At 51.0% G+C, this 21,878-nt stretch overlaps 1 protein-coding gene across 10 annotated transcripts in view; it reads right to left on the bottom strand.

The window, feature by feature from the left end:
• rhea (Talin_middle and talin-RS domain-containing protein rhea) overlaps positions 1-21,878 on the bottom strand; it is a 50,354-nt gene that overhangs the window by 18,509 nt on the left and 9,967 nt on the right. Inside the window, exons 2-7 of one of the 10 annotated variants that reach the window (XM_025301235.1) lie at positions 21,557-21,718; positions 2,756-2,948; positions 1,972-2,373; positions 1,333-1,603; positions 743-1,246; positions 356-453 (exon numbers count right to left, since the gene is read on the bottom strand). In XM_025301235.1, the coding sequence (XP_025157020.1) occupies positions 356-453; positions 743-1,246; positions 1,333-1,603; positions 1,972-2,373; positions 2,756-2,894 (1,414 nt within the window). In that variant the 5' untranslated portion in view covers positions 2,895-2,948; positions 21,557-21,718. The other 9 variants (XM_025301273.1, XM_025301070.1, XM_025301316.1 and 6 more) reach the window with 9 other exon arrangements.

Genomic DNA, 21,878 nt, shown 5'->3' with positions numbered 1-21,878 from the left:
TCTCTCTCTCTCTCTCTCTCTCTCTCTCTCTCTCTCTCTCTCTCTCTCTCTGTCTTGCTCCAAACATATCGAGCAAAAAAGCAGAGGCGGTGTTTCGGGATGTAATTCACGCTGCTTAAGAGATTTAAGCAAGATGTAATCTTCAATTAGTAAAAATCATCAACTTCCAAAAAAAGCGGAAACGGGCACTAAAGTTGAATGATCAGCAAGAATTCTTTGGAATTTTTTAGAAGAATAAAAATAAATTTTTATACACATCTAATTCACGTGACACTTATAATAAATGTCTTCCTCGCGAGTTATAGAAAAGTAAAATAAAATATAAAATGAAAGATAGAACCGTTAAGACGCTTACCGTCTCCTCCGGCTCTCATGACAGCTGGAATTGCAACCGAGACAGCTTCCACATTTCCTTTGCCGACATTGCTAGTCTCGTGTTGCATGATGGTGGCCCTGTCGAAGGATGAGATGCGTAAATAAAAATCCCAAGTGAAACCTCGATGAAACTGCGATCAATTTCGACGACAAATAGTAACGGAGACGACGTAGAAACTCCCTCATGATCATGGCAGACTAACTCGTGAAATATTCTCGCGGTCTAACACGCGAGTAAAGTTGTTCACGAGTCTGACCGATCGGCAGCTGATAATTGTTCTAACACTCTTCCAATACAGTGATTATCACTTCACTCGCGAAGTGCGAAGTGAACAACGCGCGCGATAGAAACATGAAAAGGACTCACTTGAGCGGCGACACGCTGTCCTCTACCATGGTGGATCCTTCGTCTCCCTCGATGCCGAAGTGATCTTTCGCTTTCTGCTTCTTCAGGATGATGTCGATGTAGCCAGAGATTAGCTGGAGAATTTGCTCCGCTTCGGTGGTCTGCACGCTGTAATACTGATCGGAGTAGTCGCCAAAGTCGAGGGTGAACGTGTTCGGGGAGGCACCCCAACGTCGCACGGTCGTCAACGGCCACGTCTTCAGGATCTCCTTGGTCTTTTCATCGAGTCGTAGGACCGAGTCCTTTGTTACACCGAGCAGACGTGGCACCAGCTTGTTCTTGCCCTTCATCTTCTCCTTCACCAAGAAGAACGTGACGCCGTACGTATTGAGCGACCGGGCAGTCTTCGTGTATAGGACTTTGGCCTCCAGCTCCGACAGGCCGATGTGCTTCTTGTGTTCCGCGTAGATCTTCTTCTCGATTCCTTTCGACTTCACATACGATTGCGGCAAGAATTCCTTGAGACTGCGAAGAAGAAGTTCAGCGTACAGTGCACGAAACTCCAGTTAGAATTGGGATCTCGCGAGAGCGTGTATCGAATTACTACTTACTCTAAGAAACCAGGCTTATGCTTTTCTTCCTTGTGATCACCAAATTGAATCTGGCACTGAATCCCAGCAAAAACACAAGCCTTTTCCTGCGTTATCGGATGCGTACCATCAAGAATCGCGTCTCGTGCTTGCACGTACAATAACGACAGCTGCACGGGATCGCGACTATCGATATTCTGGTCCGAGAAGAAGAACTTTCTCCTCAGCAACACTGTTTCAGACTCGTCGATACCTTGCTCGCGCAGAGTTTTGCTGGGATCTATCCAATTCACTGTGAAACGAGCGATGCAATGTTAATAAAAAAAAAAACTGGGCCCTTGTTTATCGAAAAAAGAATCCAAACCAAAATAAAAGTTGTCACTTGCGATATTAAAATAATATTGAAATTATCTAGTTCAACCAGACAATGTATCGTCGCATTTGCATAAAAATTATAAATATTTATTAATTACCAATAAGATCAACTAAAAGTAAATTCTGAATTATTTTGAAATTTATTGTTGCAATATTTATAATTTTCCGAGCGATATTTCGTTCGGTATGTACTGAGACTTATATCGATTTTACTGATCCGAAAACGCATGGATTAAACTTTAATAAGCTTTAATAAAACAGCTGTGTTCGCGCGTCAATGTTCACCTTCATCGTCGGTCTTCAGCTTCTTCCTCAGCTGATCCATCTTGGCATCTCGCTCACCCTTCTCCTCTTTCCTCCGTTTCAACGTGAGAGTACCGAAATTGCCGGGTTTCTGGTTCTCGGTCTCCTCGTCTACGAGCTCGCGCACCAGGGAATATTCGTCGTGATTCGTGATGCCAATCTTTGTACATATCACTACCATGAGATTTGCCACTGGCTGGCTATCATCCACCAACATAGTCTTCAGGGTTCCATCCAACATGCGGACTCTGAGCGTACGGAGCTTACGACGATACTCGAGCAAATCCCCATTCCTCAGGATGTAATAATCAAGGTTTCGCCCGGGCTCGAGCCAGACACCCTTCTTCACGTCTTCGTCGGAAAGAAAGAGTCCGTAGTCTTTCGCTGCGAGAATAATAACGTGGATGACGGTGTCTTCGCGAGTTAACGTGAATTTGATATTCGATATATAGATAACGATGGCAGAGAGACCTTGACGGAACGGGTGTTTCGTTGCAACATTAATTTTATTTAAATTAAATTTTTATTCAAATTTTATTTTACTTTCTTTTATTAAGAAGAAATATGACTGAAAATCTGGCAAACTCCTGTAGTAGCATCGTCTCGTTAGCCGAAATATTTTATTTTTACGTTAACGAAATGTTTGCGAAATGGTTACGATAAATCTTTACGAAATCTTTTCTTTTACCATAAGTTGGACCCGTACCGGCGAAATCCGATGTGTGAAATCCGACGAAATGTCGGAACGCAATATCAGAGCACTTACGTTGACCCATGTTGCTGGCTTCAGCGAGTTTTTCCCTGATAATGCGGCAGGCGTCGTAGACCGACGTGCTGGGATCGAACTGCATCATCTTGGTGGCATTCTTCTCCGGTATGGAGATGCGCAAGGACAGCGTGGCCATTGCGATTGCCTGCGGTGATCTTCGGCGTACGCGAAATCCTCCAGAATCACTCGACTGGAACAAACGCACGCGCGCGCGCGTCACGAATAAAGTCACAAAGTCCATCAACGTCGAGAGACAGTCGAGCGGCCGCGGGTGTTAATTGACGTCTCGTTAACCGTTCGTTTAACCGGTGAATATTTCATGTTTCAGAACGAGAAATGAAGGCTTCCTCACATAATATCTCGTTGCATGCACTTCCTCCGTCGCATGCAACGACGCCCGTAAAATTATCAGGGAGCACGCAATATTACCGTATAAACCCGTAATCTGAAGGATTATGCGCGGCCACGCGCAATTTCTGCTTTACGACGAAATTCAACGCAACAAGTTGCAAGGACCCCGAGTCCCGTCGCGGAGTTCATCGCGCCGCGAGGGTAGTAACGAGCCGATCGTTGAAATAATTGAAGAACACGTAAGTCGCGGCGCTGGTCTTTATGCAGGTCTTGCACGCAATTTGCGAGGCGATTACGGGAGCGCTTTGCGGAGAGCAAATTCCGAGTAGCGCTTTTCACGTGATATTTTACGAGCGAGATATTCGGAAAGAGCGTCGTGGGAGGCGAAGGCAACGGCATCGCCTCGCGATTGCTCGTGGGAACGAGACATCGACGTCGACGTCGACGGATTAAAAATGCCCCGCGCCGGTGGACTGAAAGAGGAAGCCATCGTGGGACTTGTGTCTATATATCGATCTCTCTGCCATGGTACACACTACATTTACCATAGAATTTGCCACGGGGTGCAGTGCCACGAATCCTCCACCGGCGTAGAATCGACGCCGGGAATATGGGTGAAGTAAAAACGCGCTCCCACGACGCGCGATTCAACCCTTCTCGAGCATTCGATTCGAGCAATCGAGATCGAAACACACAGAAATACAAAGACAACAAAAGCCACATTGCGAGGAGGCGACCGGGTGAACTCCCTTTTCTACATTGTAAACTCGTGGAGTCGGCGAATATTTCCACATTTTCCCAATCTCCATTCTTCACGAGTTTACGAGTTAAAGGAAAAGACTCGCGATCGACTTGCTGATAGAACGCGAACAAAGTTTCGGCTAATGGCGCAATTTTTTAACAAATACAACTCGAGCTACAGAGAAACGTCTCGACCGTTATAACCGGTCAAAGTTCATCGAACAGCAAAGATAACGACACACAACTGCAAGAGTCGACCGAATGATAGACGAGGGGTGAAGCGATTCTCCCTCTCGGTAATATTAAGATACGATATTAAATGCACAGCTTCTCTCTTTCTCGCTCTTCTCGCGTGCAAAGAAAGGAAGACGAAGGATAACGAGCCGTTTATTGCGCTCTCAGTTGCTCGTCTCAACGGTGATTATCTAACAGGATGTCTCGTTGAGACGCGGAGACGCAATCCGCGGCATGACGCGGTGGATTAAGCCAGTCGCGACATCAAATCCAAATCAAGTTATTTAGCTCAATTTCAGATATGAGAACCCCGAAAGGGTGACGTAAAATAGCTCGAGTGTAGCGTGGCTCCTCGGCCACTTCATCAGGGTGGATTGCCGTCTTGGCGATTTGTATCACATAGAAAGAGAGAGGGAGGGTGGGTGGATGGGGAGCGCAGAAAGAGAAAGAAAGAGAGAGAGAGAGAGGGGGGAGGGGAGAAAGTGTGATTATTTGCGACAATACCGCTGTCATTAGACGTCATGAGAATAAATAGTCAATTTCGTTGTATTCATCCGGTATGCCGTCGATTATACCGCCAGGTTCATTCACGCGTTTTTCCACGTGTTTCCGCGGGCCTGGAGGACGGAGGGGGAGAATGAAGGGAATGGTAATGGCACATAAATTCGTCGCAAGTATACCCTACGCCAATGTGGGTTTCCACCCTTAGAGGTTGCCAGGCAACGCCGGTCTCTGACTGTGTCAAACTCCGAGCGTAACCCCCTCCTCCTTCAACCCTCTACCCCATACTACGTACACACATATGCGCATTCATGTATACAGCATACACCCATACATACACATACGCGCACATACCCATCACCACGACACCACGACTACCTTTCTTACAAGCTCTCTCGCCCTTTCTCTCTCACCCCCATATCCCATCCTCTCGGTGTCTGGTCTTCGTTTTCTCTCGCCGGCAATTTTCACCCAATTAATGTATGGTTTTGATTTCATCGCGCGTGTCAAATTTCTGACCCCGGGCTGAACGTGCGATCGTCGACGCGCTGGAAAGTGGCGGGGGCGATGGGGCGCGCGGTGAGAAAAATGACGATGAGAGAAGTGGGATGAGCCAAGCCCGAATCGAAGGACTAGCTCCCAAAGTTTAAGTATTAACTAAATCTAAATTATTCTCTCTCGCTAAATTTCGGACAACCAAGTCCAATCCACACGAAAAACGAGAGAGTGCGGCGATTTCGTGATGAAACGCGGACGATCGCAGATTGTGTTTTGTATCGGCAAACGATGTTGAATCACGAAAAATAGAAAGGAATTAAAAATCGTTCTACTTCGATACGATGGACAATGTATATTGTAGTCTATGCAATTGGCGGATAATTGCACGCTTATTCGCTTCGGGAAATAATTAGTCGGTAAAATAAGGCGAAGACGAGATATTATTTGCGCTACGAGAGATCGATCGGCACACTGCCGGCTCGTGCGTCCGGTTTAGTCGCAAACATTCTACCTTCTCCCCTCACCCCGTCCCCTCCCCCTCAGCCTCTTTCCCTCAAAGATACGAACTGATTTTTTGCCGTGAGCACCATGCGCGAAATCGCCGGGAATCGCTCTTTTTTCCTCCTTTTGTAGCGAAAGGCACGAGACAAAGTGAATATCGGAATGTCGGAATGCAAAAAGAGAAGGAGAGAAAAAAAATCGCACAACAGCTACGGGCAATCGCTAACAGAGCCGGCGGCACTTTGCCGCTGAAATTGAAACCACCGGCTACAAAGTTACTTCATTCGATTCGCAATACGTCACCTTCCTACACTCGCACGAACTCGATTCAGAGGAATGACCTCATTACATACAACTGCATCATCAATTCCATACGTACTGCTGACGGGACGGGAAGAGGAAGGAGGGAAAGAGAGAGAGGGCGGAGGAGGACCACTTCTCGACAATGCTGGCATTGATATTGCTGGAAATTGAATATTCTTACGAGGGAGAGAGAGAGAGAGAGAGAGAGAGAGAGAGAGAGAGAGAGAGAGAGAGAGAGAGAGAGAGAGAGAGAGAGAGGAATCCCGTCGGCGCAACATCCATCATGACTGGCGATAAAGTGACGCCGAATATATATTATAAACGCGGAGTTTTCATTAACATTTTATACGCGACCGTCAATTTCGAGCAAACAACGAACAACGGGATGAAAACGAGAAAGAAGAAAATTGCAGCCGGAAGGGATTATTTAACACGGCCGAGTCCATGTACTCCCTTCCTGTTACGTACAGAGAAAGCGACGGGAGCGCGATTTTCGCGACAATTCCGATAAAGAGACCGCGATAAAAGGGGCGGAAGAGACAGATCGTTGCGCGCACGTAAAGGAAAATTTGTTTACGTAATACAATAAAACCGCCTCTTTATCGGCGCGCACTGCGGCGACCGTTCTTCCGACGTACTAAAACAAACCCGAGCTCCTCTCGTCTCGTCTCGATCGAGAGAACTCCAATATCTCTTTGATGCATTAAAATAAATTCGCGGCCATTATCCTCCTTTATACACACGGCCCGTAACGTCAGCGGCGTTTCCTCCGCGGTTTTTTCCCAGCGCGGCGCTTCAATACCGTCGATTGCCGAATATCAAACGCGCGCGTTATTATCGAGAGCGGTGAGCGTGCGTTCTAAATGACCCGCATCGCGAGAAAGCGAGTGAGAGAGAGAAAGAGAAAGAGAGAGAGAGAGAGAGAGAGAGAGAGAGAGAGAAACAACGAGAACGCGATACGCGAGACAAAGAGGGAGGCGGGCGGAGGCAGAGAGAGAGAGAGAGAGAGAGAGAGAGAGAGAGAGAGAGAGAGAGAGAGAGAGAGAGAGAGAGAGAGAGCGAGCCGGAGGGGAAACGGCACAATGAAGAGTACGATGATTCGCGTTAATCAAAAGCTCGGTTTCTAAAATTAGACCTCGTACATAAAGGGAGAGGGAGAGAGAGAGAGAGAGAGAGAGAGAGAGAGAGAGAGAGAGAATGAGAGAGAGAGAGAAAGAGAAAGAGGGAGAAGAGCGTCCTCATAGTATCCGCTGCAGCGATGACACTTGACGCGAACTAATTGAGGCCGGCGATCCGCGGCGCCGCGGCTAACGAAGACGCGATTATGCCGTATGCTCTACAAAATCGGCTAATCCGGGCCCTCGGATCTACTCTCTAATGGAACGTGCCGCGCATACGTGCCAATCAGCCCGAAATCCTCCTCTGCCGCTCCTCTGCCATCGCCGTCCCCGCCGCCGCCATCGCCGCCACCGTCCCCGCCGCCGCTGCCGCCGCCGCCGCCACCGCCGCCGTCGTCGCCGCTTATCGTGGAAACGGCGGAATCTATAGTGGAAACGTGTTAATCTGTCGCGGCCGGGCCCTCGTCATTTATCATCGCGACGCGTCGCGACGCGACGGCGAGGCGAGCCGCGCGATTGAATAGTTTCGGACACGTTATTTACCGCGCGCTAAATTTCCCGACGACGGCGACGGCGACGATTCTCTCTCTCTCTCTCTCTCTCTCTCTCTCTCTCTCTCTCTCTCTCTCGCAAAAATCGCTAATTCGCCGTGACGCGATCACACGGCCATTGTTTGCACGGGCGATTCTCTCTCGGCCTCGTTAACGCGTTGACCTCCATCGTACCGTACGAAAGCCCGAATTGATGGTCGAGTTGTTAAAGATACGGTAAATAAATGTAATTTCGGATACATCCGTTGTCTCGTTTCATTGGCTCTCCATTGACCGCGCGATTAATTGCGCGCAGATGCAATTTATCGTCAGAGGTAGCCGTGAGTAATCGCGTGCTTTAAACGGAGTATCTTTAAAAGCTTTTGTTTTTCAATCGATAATATAATAAGTTGAACACCGCATTCGCAATTAACGCTGAGAAAATATCGCTTCTGTGCTACACAGGTCAAATAAAAACTGACAAGAGCAAGAGAATAAGAGAGAAAAAACATTGAGATTTAATTATGCATCGATGTGTGTGTAAAAAAGTCGGCAAAAGAAAGATGAGACAAATAAGAGATTATTTCCAGGTATGAATTATATTATCTATTAATTTATCATTTGATTTTTACGAACTTAATAACAGCGAGATGAAGAAAAGCAGAGTTGACTGCCGCTGAGCGACTGTAATTGGCTCGTGCCGAGAGGATTAATTAATTTTTGTACGAATCTCGTGAGGGCGAACGAGCACGTCAACTAAGGATACTCGAGATTTATTCGAACTTCGCTCAACTTGGAACTATGCTCGCGAGAATGACTCTGCGTGTTACGTTACGGCGTATCCGTGATCAGTGTTTTCACGGAGAAAACGGTAAAAACCAGTTCCTACAAGTGCATCTATGAGAACACACACGCGCCTTTCGTTGTTGTTGTTGTCGTCGCTATGCCTCAAAATATACGCGTCATGCATATATTCCACGCAAATCGCATTTTCTATGCATTAGAACTGCGCGCTAGAACACTTGCCGCTCCTCCGCTCGCTCTGCTCCGCCTCGCGAAATTAATATTGATAACGCTATTTCCCATTACCGTGTCGTGTAAGTTCTCGCTGTACAACTCGCCTCGCGAATTTGTATCCAAATATTTTGTTCCCGACGAACCTTCGGGAGTTTCTCTCTCTCTCTTTCTCTCTCTCTCTCTTTCTCTCACTCTCTTTCTTGTCGGATGTCATTGGTCACGGGTGATTGAACTGAAGACTGATAATTACAAGCGTATTCCCTTCGCCCCCCTGCCGTCCCAGCGACCGTGTAAATAATAACAAATACGAGTCACCGAGGTCAACAGTCGCGTTACCTACGAGACGAGCAATTGTACGTCCCGAATCGCGTACGATCGATTCGACAGTTAAAATCGTAAATCTGCTCAAACGGATATTTCGCGTTTTACAACTAACCGAGCGACCGAGCCGTCGTTGCAAAATAGCGGCGTGGTTCACGGCTGCCGGTGAATTCCGGCGATAATCGCTCGACCGCTGAGTATTTCATTGTTCAATTACCATCCGCATTAGCGAAGACGAACGAATCGCGAATCGATCGATCGACCACGTTCTGCCATTACTGGCCGATGGCTACGTACCTCGCCGAGAAAAATCGCGATATTTTTCTGCATCTCGCAGGAGGGAGCGGGGAGAGGAGGGAATTTTGCGCGACACCTGGCGCGATAAAATGCACACGGATGCATGTAGATACGTACGCGCTACGTCGGGGCGGAGGGGGGGGGGAGACTAGGTAGGTAGCTACGAAACACTTACTACCATTTACTCTCGCCGCAGTATGTAGTTACCATGCTCCATTCTCGGGGGCGAGTTATAGCGCCGTCGTCAGCTTTTTTAACTTCATCGCCGCCTCACGAGAAGGGTAGTCGGTCGTTCGGTTCTCACCCTCACTCTCCTCCGTGTCCTCCCTCCCGCCCTCTCTTTCTCTCTTACTCTTTCTCATCCCACCTATATCTATTTCTCCCTCTCTCTCCTTCCCCCTCTCTCTCTCTCTCTCTCTCTCTCTCTCTCTCGCCTTTTCGCTCGCCCCCTCCTGCTCTCGCCGCGTCGTTGCCACCCTTTTCGGGTGTCATCACATTTTATCGCGCGTCACTACATCCCCGTCGAACCGTACGAACATAGCTCGCGTTACCCCTCACTGGTCATCCGAATAACTTATTATCCATCTTTACTTTCTCATACACACACACATACACACACACCTTTGCTCATCGTCAATCGCTCCATCGCGGCGACGAGCGCAAGTAAAACGAGTCGTTGCTGGATTTTCGATTTTAGAAATGAGAAAAATGGGGAGCATGAGGCATGAATGAAACGTACAAACGCTACCGGCTATCAAATCTAACGAGGATCTAATCAACATTGAAGCAACGAAGCCATACAGCTCCTTCGCGTGTCGAACAACTTCAACGAACGAAAGTTCACTCAACACAGCTCACACACTTATTCTAGACTAGACCTAGAGTCTACGAGACAACATCTATCCCGCGAGAAACCGACGGGGGGCCTCGTTTGACTAGAGCGGACTAGAGGAGAGAAATTTAGCGCAACGTTATGTTTTGCGACCGACAAGTCTGTTTGGAAAAATACGGAATTTATGCTTCGAGATAAAACTTACAGGGGAGGCAGGAGGCTGAGATTAAACGACGAAAGCCAGAGCGTCCAACAGGAATCGTCGCGATATTCGGAATCGGCACGATGTGTTAAATTTCGCCCAATCAGAAAAATGTTGTTTGATAATTTACGAAATTTTGTCCGACCAACGGCGCCGGTTGTTGCTCACCTCTGCTTGATCGCCAAGTGTCGATTCGCGGCTGTTATCCGTCAAATCGACGCACGGGCACACGCGAGACGACAATTTGACGAAATGAGGCGCGCCGCAGGTTTCTCGCAGCGAGCCAGGCAAGTGCCACGTGGCTGGCATGACGAGCGAGATGACGATGAGGACGCGAATGACGGCGCGGGGTTTACAGTGAGTGAGGGAGTGAGTGAGAGTGAGAGAGAGAGAGAGAGAGAGAGAGAGAGAAATACGTGAGACAGGATGGATGATGATATTTACCTCGGCGATGCATTGTATTGGCTTTTAGCGACCTAGCAGCGACTACATCTATATAGATCTAATTGTGCTACTGTGCGGGTACTGGACTCCCGTAATACCCAAGATCGTGGAACGCTGGGCGCCGGTGGGCGACGTTTCCGGTGCAAGCTTCTCGTGTAAAGGTAATTTACTATCCCTACGAAGCTGCAGCACGGGTTCAGCTCCATCTCTACTATTTACTCGCGATCGCGACTGGCCGGATCCCGGACGCGAGAGGTGATGCTGATGGCCGAATAATCTTAGAAATCCCGCTATTTACATCGATATCCCATCGACCGGTCCAACGACGATTCTCCCGGACTGGACGGAAGTCTCCGGGATTAATGTCGGCTCCACTTGCACATTAGCAACATTACATTAATAGAAGTGGTTGACGGTAGATTAGAAACAAGAGAAAAGATTTCGACTAACCCGCTACCCCCAAGGAAAATCAAGCCCCACCAGGAGCCGGAAATATTCTATAATTCTACTGACTAATGTAAGGACAAAGAGAACGATACGACACGGAGCAAACGTCAAAATTCACTGTAGTCGTCGCTCTCGAGCGCGCTTGACAAGTCAGCGCGACGAGTAAACTGGCACGAGGATGCAAGGTTAATACGAAGAGGGACGACGACTCGCGCGTCACGTCGGTTGCCAGGCGGCCAGGGCGTTATTTTCCCGCACTCGTTATCCCGATAGGTCTTATCGCTCGCGCGCGCTGCCCGGCGTCACTGAATCGTTGCGATTGCGAGGATCGATGGCTTCTTCGATGGACGAGCGCGAGTCTCGCGCGATATGCCCGTTCTTCTCTCGCGGAATACGGGACCGCGTGTGTAACGCGCCGATCTCTCGCCCTCCCCCCCTCACCCTTTCTCTGTCTATCTACCGATTTGTCTATGTATCTATCTATCTATCTATCTATCTATCTATCTATCTTCAACACGCCTGTCTCGTGCAACCGCGGACGCGAAACGAGGCCGAGGCGACGCGGGAGACGCGATCCTTCGGGGCGAGTCGAGTCGAGAGGCTGGAATCGACAGAGACCCCACCGGGAGGTACGCGTCCGCGGTGACGATGACGACGACGAGCTCCACCAAGAACAGACGCGTCCCTTCGATCGCCGGTCAGAAACTGAATGTGGCGCGGTTCGAGCTAAGGCTCGAAATGTAGCCGAGAGGGTTGTCGGGGAGCCACCCCTTGCTCTCGAAGGGGATGCGGGACCCAGAGCGGGGAGTCGGGGTGGGCGGGAGGGGAGAGCGACGACTCTGGGATCCACGTCGGGCATATTCGGGGCTTCTGCGCACTAGTGCCCCAGTAACACACCCCCGTACAGCGGGTGTAGGGAAAGGCTCGAGCGTCTCGCGAGCGCGAGCAAGCGAGCGAGTCGCGTAAGTGCGCTTTTGCTCGATTTTCTCCGGTTCTCGTCGATCGGTCTCTCTCGTTTCTCGAAGCGAATTGGTCTTTTGCGAATTGGAAGTGCCAGCTATGAGAATGACGTGGCAAAGACTGTTGCCGCGATTAGGGTTCATGTGGAAATCTCTGGCACTCTTTGGACATTTTACAGGCGCAATATCGGAATACCGGTGAATTCTGTGGCAAACTAAACTCGCGCTTATCGATCGCGCGACGAGGAATTCTGCGGAAGTTTTCCCGCAACTTCCTCAATTTTTCCGGCTTACCGCGATTCGCCAATTTCGCGGGTGCTTCCTCGACGCGCGCTCACCCCGACTGCCGAAACTGACCCCGAAATCTATTCGCCTGGCACCGGCCCGGTGCAGCTTTTGCGCGTGGGGATCGGAGCCAGCGCTAACCAGGAACTAGCGTTATTGTCGAGCCACAAGGAATAGTCCGCTGGGATTTCAAATAAACGTACACTCGTGTGTCTGGTTGAGTCGTTTTAGTGTCTGGACGTTTGCGACCGAGCGGGGTGACAGATGCGGAAATCATCGATTCTTCCACCACATTGAGGAAGAATTAAAATGAGACGCGTCGCGCGCGCCTTCGCCGCGCGCCACCCCGCCTGTGTGAGACGAAACAAGAGAAAATGAAAAACACACCCGCGACTAATTTCTCTTGAATTTGGGAAGAGTTTACCCGGGCAGTATCGAGAAACGATAAAAATAGAAAGCGAAAGAAATAGAGAGAGCGAGAGAGAGAGAGAGAGAGAGAGAGAGAGAGAGAGAGAGAGAGAGAGAGAGAGAGAGAGATAGACAGATTATCTCACACGGCAGTATATAGCGCTGTATATAAAAAGGGGGAGGGGGGATTAATCCAACTAGACATTTGAACGACATAAGTATCTCGTGAGGAGACGCACGTTTTCCCGACAACGGTTTGCGCGCGTCGAAAGCGACCATCGTGCGTATCGCGAAATTTCATCGTACCTGTTGGACCTGGGTACTTTTGGCACGCTCGTGTCGACGAACTCGGACAGTTATCGTACAGCTACGTTGGAAGATGATTAATAATACTTGAACGTGTGAACAAGGAGTTGTACAGCTGAAAACTGTACTTTCGATAACGCGTTCGATCGTCTGCTCGTGTCGCATTATGAATATTTTATCCTCTCCTTTTCGCCACTTTTTTCGCTCAAATAATTATTTCGGAAACGGACCGCGCGCGAAATATCAAATTTCGCGATCGTGATACGAGCATCTCGCGATACGATGCATCCAGCGCAAACGATAAATACGTATTTTCTGCGATACCGTCCGAAAAATCGCGTCGCTTCCTCCGTCGCCCATCGATCGTTCGCGCGCGACGCGTGTCTTACGATCAATTTTTCTCAATTATCTCGACCCCGTTGTACCGAGTTTCAAAACGGTCCGAGCGGCTTGTTCCTTTTGCACGTAGTTCGGCACGCAGCCGATGGTCCGGCGGGAGAACTTGTTTCTGAAAAATTCCTGCTGAGGAAGTTCAGCTCTCTCTCTCTCTCTCTCTCATCGGACACCCGCTGCGCACCGAACAACGTCCGGGAAGGAAAAAGTGTTCAGACTATTTTGAAAGCCAACGTACGCTTCGTGATTCCGCTCGTTCGTGCAACAATCGGGCATCTCTCAAGACAACTTTATTCCAAGGTATACAAGATTTAACAAATATTTCCGGTCTCTACCGTGAGATCACGTCGTGGAGGAGGGCCGACCGCCTCGGCTTTGACGTTTCAAGCAATTTGACGGCGCTGGACGGTCGAATTTTTGGCTCGCGAAAGAACTGATGCGCGTCGGGCTTGATTGTCATCATCATTACCGCCGCAACGCGGCAGCAGCCGCCCCTCGATAACAGACAATTTCGGTACTCCGGAAAGTCGACCCTCGTATTATACTATCTGATTTCGAGATCACCAGGGGGTCGCTGTTACGACTCGCTCTTAATAATTGAGTACGCTATCTTGATCGCTCCGTACGGCAATCAATTTTGTGTAGCTCACGCGAAATCTTGTTTGTCTGGCTATCCGTTAAATTCGAGTCCGACGCGACTTTTAATTTCGCTCACGCGGGGGGTGGGGGGGGGGCTCGATGACGATGACGCTGATACCTCCGGAAAGGTAGACGGAGGAGGAGGAGGAGGAGAATTAGAGCGGTACCATCGCGTTTTATCAATCTCGATCGAAGCAACTCGCCTCGAGCATCGGTAAATCTTCCCCGCAACGTGTGCTTTTCTCCTCTCCTGTCCTCTTCCTCCCCCTCCCCTCTGCTATCTCGCCGCTCCACATACCTGTATTCTACGTTTGCACGCGATTAATAATACTGATTTACGAGTGTGGGAATGCCCTCCCGCGCGACAGGTATTTTCACGAAGCTAGAAACGATCTAGAGCGTACGACGCGCCGACGATTTGTTATACAGTTAAACTTAATTAATTTAATTAAACGCGTTTATACATATACATATATATATATATATATATATATACACAGAGCGACGTTGCATCGCAAAGAGAGACGCGCGCCACAATGGACTATTCGTCTGTAAAAAACCGGATTCCCGACGTTTCTGCTTCTTTACTTTCTCTTCTTTACTTTCCTGTCTCTTCGCCAACGCTTCCACAACCCTCCCCGCAACCCACCCCCCAGGACGACGTAGCTTCACGCGAATGCGTGCAGCGCCACGAAACTTCACGCGCTAAAAGCTCGCGCAGCGAGATGTTGCTGCCGTGATGAGCGCAGTGCGACGACGCTACTACTTTGCGAGCATTCCCTTGCCAAAACTACGAACGTCAAGTGGCGAGAAAAAGCGGCGGCGGCGGCGGCAGCGGAGAAATATCGTTTCATACAACTCTCTATGTTTCGGTACTCACCGTGTTCTTGCTGCTGCTGTCGTCATCGTGGTGTCACTTGATCGCGTCCGTAGGATCGTCTTTCGCCCCGACGACATTCGTGACGTTCGTGGACGTGCAACGCGAGTTTCAAGACGGCACCGAGAGGAGAGAGAGAGAGAGAGAGAGAGAGAGAGAGAGAGAGAGAGAGAGAGAGAGAGAGAGAAGAGAAGGAGAAGAGGACGAATGAAAAAAACAGAGAGAGAGAGGGAGAGAGAAACAGAGAGACAGAGACTTCTACGTCTACGAAGAGATTACAAAGCCGTCGCGATCTTCCCGATCTTCCCTAAGCTGCCCGAGATCTTCGGCCGAGACGTGTCTTCAGGATTCGGGTGGCACGAAGCAGGTGGGAGCAGAGAGGAGGAAGAAGAGAGAGAACGACGCTCGGCCGAGTCGCGCGCGACAGCATGGGATGAATCGAAACAGCGCAAAGGCACGAGAGAGAGAGAGAGAGAGAGAGAGAGAGAGAGAGAGAGAGAGAGAGAGAGGAGAGAGAGAGAGAGAGAGAGAGAGAGAATTCACGACGTCGGGTCTCGAATGTGGGAATAGGATAACAGCTTATATACGGGAGGTAAGACCCGAGGACGATCCGCGGATCTCGATAAGGCAACCGCGTGGCTAAGATCGATAATCGGCTCGGAGAAAATAAGCTCGTTGGTTACACGATTCTCGCGTTCTAGTGAATATTCCTTCCATGAACGAGAGAGAGAGAGAGAAAGAGAGAGAGAGAGAGAGAGAGAGAGAGAAAGAGAGAGAAAGAGAGAGAGAGAGAGAGAGGGACAAAGAGAGAGGAAAAGTGTCGTCACACAAAATCTCGATAGAGAGATCGACAGGAGACGAGACGGCCGACAAGATGGCGTCGAAAAATCGTCAAAAACGGCTCCCCAAAGAGGCGGGGACAATTATTGTCGCGACTTGGACGGCACGATTTAAGGCACGAGGGAGGTTCCGGCTTCCGCGCGACAGCCGTGCGAAACGAACGGCAAACGGTCGGTGAGACACTTCTCGACCGGCTGCTCGGGGGTGTTTCGATCCCGTGCGATCGCGAACGGCGAGCGATGATGAACATATCGAACGCGAGAAAAGCGAAACAGAGAGAAGATCACGAGCGCTACCGCTCGCGCTGAAGGCACGCGCGTTCCCCGACGGAGGGTGACTCTACATCGCGTGCGAAGCGCGCGCGAGAGATCGGCAAATGAAAAATCGCGAGATCACACGGACGCGGAAAGCGACACGCCGGCCGAACGGAAACGAAAAAACGAAAACGAGAGTTCGATCTTTACCTGAGGAGAGGGGCAACGTTAAAGCGAACTATTGTCCTTTGCACGTTCGATGGGCGAAACGATCGCGCGCGATCTCCTTCACTGCGACGTCGAAGCGCTCGGCGGCGGTGGATCTTCCGCGAAACTGCGATCGAAGGTGAGAAGGAATGAACCGAAAGGGAGGAAACGGAAAGAACGACGGGCGCGACGGGAGAACCGACGATCAACTGTGGGCGAGAGGGACCGCGACTGAGGGATGGATCGGGGGTGCTCGAACGAGAGGACGGACTGAAGCGGACGAAAGGAAGAGACTCGCGAGATCGGAGGACGGAGAGCGCAGAGGAAGAGAAAGAAGAGGAGAAGGAGGAAGAGGAGAAGGTGGAGGAGGAAGAGGACGAGTCGCGAGTGTTCGGCTTGGGAGTTGTGGTTCCTGGCGGCGGCGGTGGCGGCTATGCCATGGAAAGGGTCGAAGGGACGGTGGGAGCGAGGGTAGAGAGCGAGGGCTAGGATGTTACCCCGACGGCTGTCGCCAAAGAAGTGATAGGTCTGCGGCCTTGCGCGCGGTACCCGAACCGCCGCGGGTGCAGAGAGGGCGCCGAAGGGAACCGAGGCGATGTCACCGAGGGCGCAGACGCCGGGGTGTATCGGCGGACGAGGACGCCGACGATTGGCGGCGACGGCCCGATGCAGCCCCGCTTCCTCGTGCTCCGCCAATTCGTAGGGGTGAATCCGTCCGCCGGCGGCCCCTACCCTGCGCCCCGCGCCGGCAAGAACGCTCGCAGAGGGGACCGAGCGCGCGCGGGGGTGTGCAGCGCGTGGTGTGCGCCCGCGACCCCTTCCGAAATTCGAGTGTCGTATTGCGCTACACAGACGCGCCGCCGTTGCCGTTGCCGCCACCGCTGGCCCTTTTTCGCCCTTTTCAGGCGAAAGGGCGAGCGAGCGTGTTTGCGCCGGGCGACTTCGCGCCACGGGAAGATTTAGCGGCCGTACGTACGAATGTACATACGCGCGCGTATGTATGTGTGGGGACTCGCCATTAAATTGCAGTAATCGGGACGACAGCGCGCGAATTTATACGACGATCAGCGAGAGGATGCAGTTGTAAATCGGTCTAATGATGTCACCAGCCCGAAGGCCCCTCGCTCGTCGGTCAGACTGACCGGGAGAGAGAGACAGAGACAGAGAGAGAGAGAGAGAGAGAGAAAGAAAGAGAGAGAGAGAGAGAGAGAGAGGGAGGGAGGGAGAGAGCTCTTCAGCGTCGTCTCGTCGCGTCTGCCTCGAACAAGCGCGGCCGAAGCGACGCTCGTTATTAACGAACGGCACATGCGAGATTACTCGAACAGAGGACCGAACTCTGAAACCCGAGTTAACGACGAGCGCGTCTGGGAGTGTCCCGTTGAATACTTATCGCGTGGCACGAGAGAGGACAAGCGAGCCTCGCTCGCAAGGTCGAGGCTGATAATTTTCTTGGACCGGTCGGCGAACTTCGCTTACCGGGGCTGCTGCGAAAAGTTCGACGCAGGCCCACACCCTTGTCGCCCGAGGTGTACCGGTGGAGGGAGAGGGGGGAGCAGGGTGAACGGGGCGACGACGCGAAGGGATGATAATGCGTGTCTGCAGGCAGGAGGTCTCCTGCGAGAGGATGGGGAGTGTCACTCAGGAGCACGACGTGTAAGAGAATGGTCACCGTCCCGGGGGGTGAATTGAGATGTACAGGCAATTTATGCAGCCGGAGCGCTCTCCTCTCCTACGGAAAAGTCGGAGAGCGCTGACCATAAACGCTTGCAAAACATCGCCGTGCTTTTTCGTCGTCGTCGTCGTCGTCGTCGTCCTCTTCCTCTTCCTCTTCCGCCTCCTCTCCCTCCACCACCCCCTCGTATTTCGTTCCCGCGCCCGCCGCTAATCCGCCTCGCCAACTCGGAAAATCGAACACCGGGTAGCCGAATTCTTGCGAGAACAGCTGATGCCGATATTTTCGCAGGCGCCGTTCGCGCCGTCGGATTTACGGCGCCTCGGGAAAAGTGGTCGCGAGTAAACGCGCGCGCGCGGATCGACTCGAAATAAAAGCGCCTAAACAAATTCCGAGAGGGGAATGGGAAGCCGCTGCGGAACGGAGGAAAAATGGGCCTGTCGACCATTTCTCGACTATTAACACGCGACTGATGATTAACTCCGAAGCGTTGCTTATTGATTTCAATCGTAAGTATTATTCCGAGAGCGGGCCTCCTCGCGAGCGAAACACATCGCGTCGACGGAAGCAACCGACGACGGTCGGGATTTATTTACCCCGAAAACGAGTTGCATTTGCAAGGGAGCCTGCGGAAGGACGCGTCCATCTGTGTCACGTGTCCGCTCCTTGCGCACCGTGACAGAGGAAATGACAGAAAGCAAGCTTCGGCTACGGGGAGGGGGGGGGTGGTGGAAAACAGAGGATGGCTTTCGTCCGGGATGAATTAAGGATCTGCCCCTAAGTATATACTCTGCCTTTCTTTTTGTTCGCCATCTCGCGCTCTGCCGATTCGTTCGTCCCACCCTTGCCACCCCCCATCCTTTCTCTCTCTCTCTCTCTCTCTCTCTCTCTCTCTCTCTCTCTCTCTCTCTCTCTCTCTCTCCCCGTGTGCCATCAACCCTTATCGTGGTAGCGTCAATCACTCTCTCTCCATACATGGTGAAACTTATCGTTCGATTAATCGGCCTGACAATGCGCCTGTCGATTCGAGTTACCCCACGGACTCGCTTTCTCTCTCTCTCGCGCGCGCGCGCGCCAGCGCGTGCGGTCAGTCCCCGAAAATACAGCGCTCGTCCGACGATTTACGGCCGGAAAAGTTTTATGGCTGCCAATTATACGGAGGATCCTCTCGCGAAATTGTTAGCGAGTGAAAACGTAAACTATTAGAGAGTGCGCGCGCGCGGTGTTTCCTCGGCGTTTCAGCGCGGAGCGTCGAAAGTACGCTCGCAGTGGCATGCTCGAGAACGAAGTGCGCGTTTTGCCAACGCGTTTGATTGCGCGAAAGAGTCCAGATGAAAAAATAAAAAGGGGTAAAGGGATGCGTTTTCTCCACCTCCGCCCTTCTCTCTCTCTCTCTCTCTCTCTCTCTCCCCCCTCTCTCTCCCTGTATATACGCGCGCTAAAGAAATAAACGCGTTCGATATGCATACGTCGTGCAAGCGCGTGTTGAGCGAATTTCAGAAAAAAGCTACTTAACGCGATAACTCGAATTACTTATTACCCGTTTATGACTCGCGTCAGCTGTAAAAGCGAGCGTTAAAACAGCGCCAGTTAGTAGTTTGTAGTTGACAAATTCAGTCACCGTGCGCGAGCTAATTTGTGGCCTGAAATTACACCGCGCCATGTGACGTTTCGCAGTTGGCAGGTTGAACACGTTGAACGATGGTCAAAATTCACCCTTCCGTCCCTTTATCGCAAATTTCGCCCGGGCTATCGTGCGCGTTTGTAAAAATCGCTCGCGGATTTCCCGTCCCGCCCCTCCCCCGTTCCCACAGCCCTCTTCCTCCGGGGGATGTAATTCAGCGCGTAAAATACATTTATCCGCCTGTCTGCCGGTGTGTAACTAAACAGAAAACGAAACTTACTCTCTTTGAAACGCGCATCGGCAATATTCCGGGGGATGGTTTTCCAGGGGCGCGTATGCGCCGCACACGGGGAAAAGTGTAGAACGGCCGCAATAACAAAGTTACGATCAAAAGTGTCAACGAATGTCACACGTTCAACTTGTCGTATAGATCTACACGCAAGTAGAACGGCCCCGTCGGACTGCGCTTGTTTGCAGCTCGCAGTCCCAATGTAGGCAGCCTAGTATAAGTTTCGGCGCCGAAATGTCTGGACCATAACGTTTCACTATCCGCCCTATGGGCCATTGATGTTCGTACTGGCTTGAACGCACGTATATCGCACGAAGCTCGAATATCCGTTATCTCACGGACGGAGCATTTTTTTGTTCTTCCTCCTTTCGACCATTTTCGTCGAACATTCGATCGCGCGCGACGGGATTTTCACTTTCGCCGATCGAGGTCTCCGCGATGTCATAACTTAGATACGGGAGGTGTCTCGTTCGCAATGAGTGTTCCCGACAGTCGCGCAAAGACAGAATTTTCGCGAGAAAATAAAAGAAGAGGGAAGAGATGGAAGACAGGGGAGATATAATTAATTCCGTGAAATCGAGAGGAGCTTTCGATATTCTCAACGACTGCAAGATGCACTGTTACTCGTCGCCGTGAGTCGTTCTCAGCAGCGTTCAGGCATCGCGCGTTGCGGAATTATCGAAGACGAGGCGAACGAGGTGGATTTCAGCAATGCGCAATAAGCAACGCTTGATCCCTCCGCCATGCTTGTTGTTGGGAACACAACAACTGTGTAACTACCGAGTTTGGACAGATGCGCAGATTGCATGAACCGCAGAATGGAGATTAAAGATAATGCGGGGAGATACGAGTAAATTGGTCAACGGAGACCATCGACGGCGTTTAACGCCATTTGCGCCGGACCATCCGCTCGTATTCTTACGAGGGACGGTATCTTTCGTCGAACGACACGGCGGCACACATCGGCGGCGCATCCGGCGACGTTAAACGTTGAGGAAAACGGAAAAAGGAAGAGGAAGAGGAACCTCGTCAACGGCGAATTTTACGAGATAGAAGACTCGCGCGGTGGGTCCGCGCGATTTGCAATACTACGGCATTCGCCGCAAATTTTGTGCGGTGAATATTCGATTAAAAATCCAAGCGCGGCGGCATTTGCGCGTCCTCGCGCAATTATTCGCACCCACGGGGATGGTGGATGAAGCGCATCCCTCCTCGCGCCCTTCTCTCTCCGTCGGTCGATCTCGAAATGCCTATTCAAATTTTACGGGCCATATTTGTCGCAATTAAGTATAATGTTTTCGGGCTTATGGCCCAGAAATATTCCATATTGAGCGCGGGAGGGGGGCGAGAGAGCAAGGCAGCTCGCCTCGATATAACGCGGAACACAGATAAATTCGGGGGTCGCGGGACCCTGAGGGGGTTGCAAGAACGAGGCGAAGAGAGAGGGGCAGAGAGAAAGCGGGGAGTTTATGGCATCGCGGGGGTATAGCAGGCACTTTCACGATTCGTCTGACTCACGCTGAAGAAGCGACGGAGAGAGAGAGAGAGAGAGAGAGAGAGAGAGAGAGAGAGAGAGAGAGAGAGAGAGAGAGAGAGAGAGAGAGAGAGAGAGAGAGAGAGACGCGGGACCTCTTTTACGAGGTTCTCCCGACGAGAAAGTGAGTAGTGAATACGATTTGCGTGCCGGAAGCGGTCACTTCATACTTACCACTTTGCCGCTGCTTTTTACGTCGTCCCCGCTGCTTCAGCTTCTCTTGCTGTTGCTACTAATGCTGTTGTTGCTGCTGCTGCTACTCTTCTGACGGGGTATGCACCGAGAATTCGCGTTCGTTCTCGATTTCGCCTCTGGTCGGTCAGTTGAATCTGAAAGCTGAGGTGACGAAATTATGTTCTCAGGTAGTCGTCTGATGAGCGTGCTCGCCAAGTTCCCTGAAGCGAAATCGCACTCGAAACGAGCGGAAGTTCACTCGACGAGCGATTCTGAAAATACCGCCATTCGGAATACCGCTTCGCTCAAACTCGAAGCGGAG

This window comes from Harpegnathos saltator, unplaced genomic scaffold (assembly GCF_003227715.2).
Source record: "Harpegnathos saltator strain DR-91 unplaced genomic scaffold, Hsal_v8.6 scaffold1, whole genome shotgun sequence".
Lineage (NCBI taxonomy): Eukaryota > Metazoa > Arthropoda > Insecta > Hymenoptera > Formicidae > Harpegnathos > Harpegnathos saltator.
This window is presented reverse-complemented; position numbering and strand designations above follow the sequence as displayed.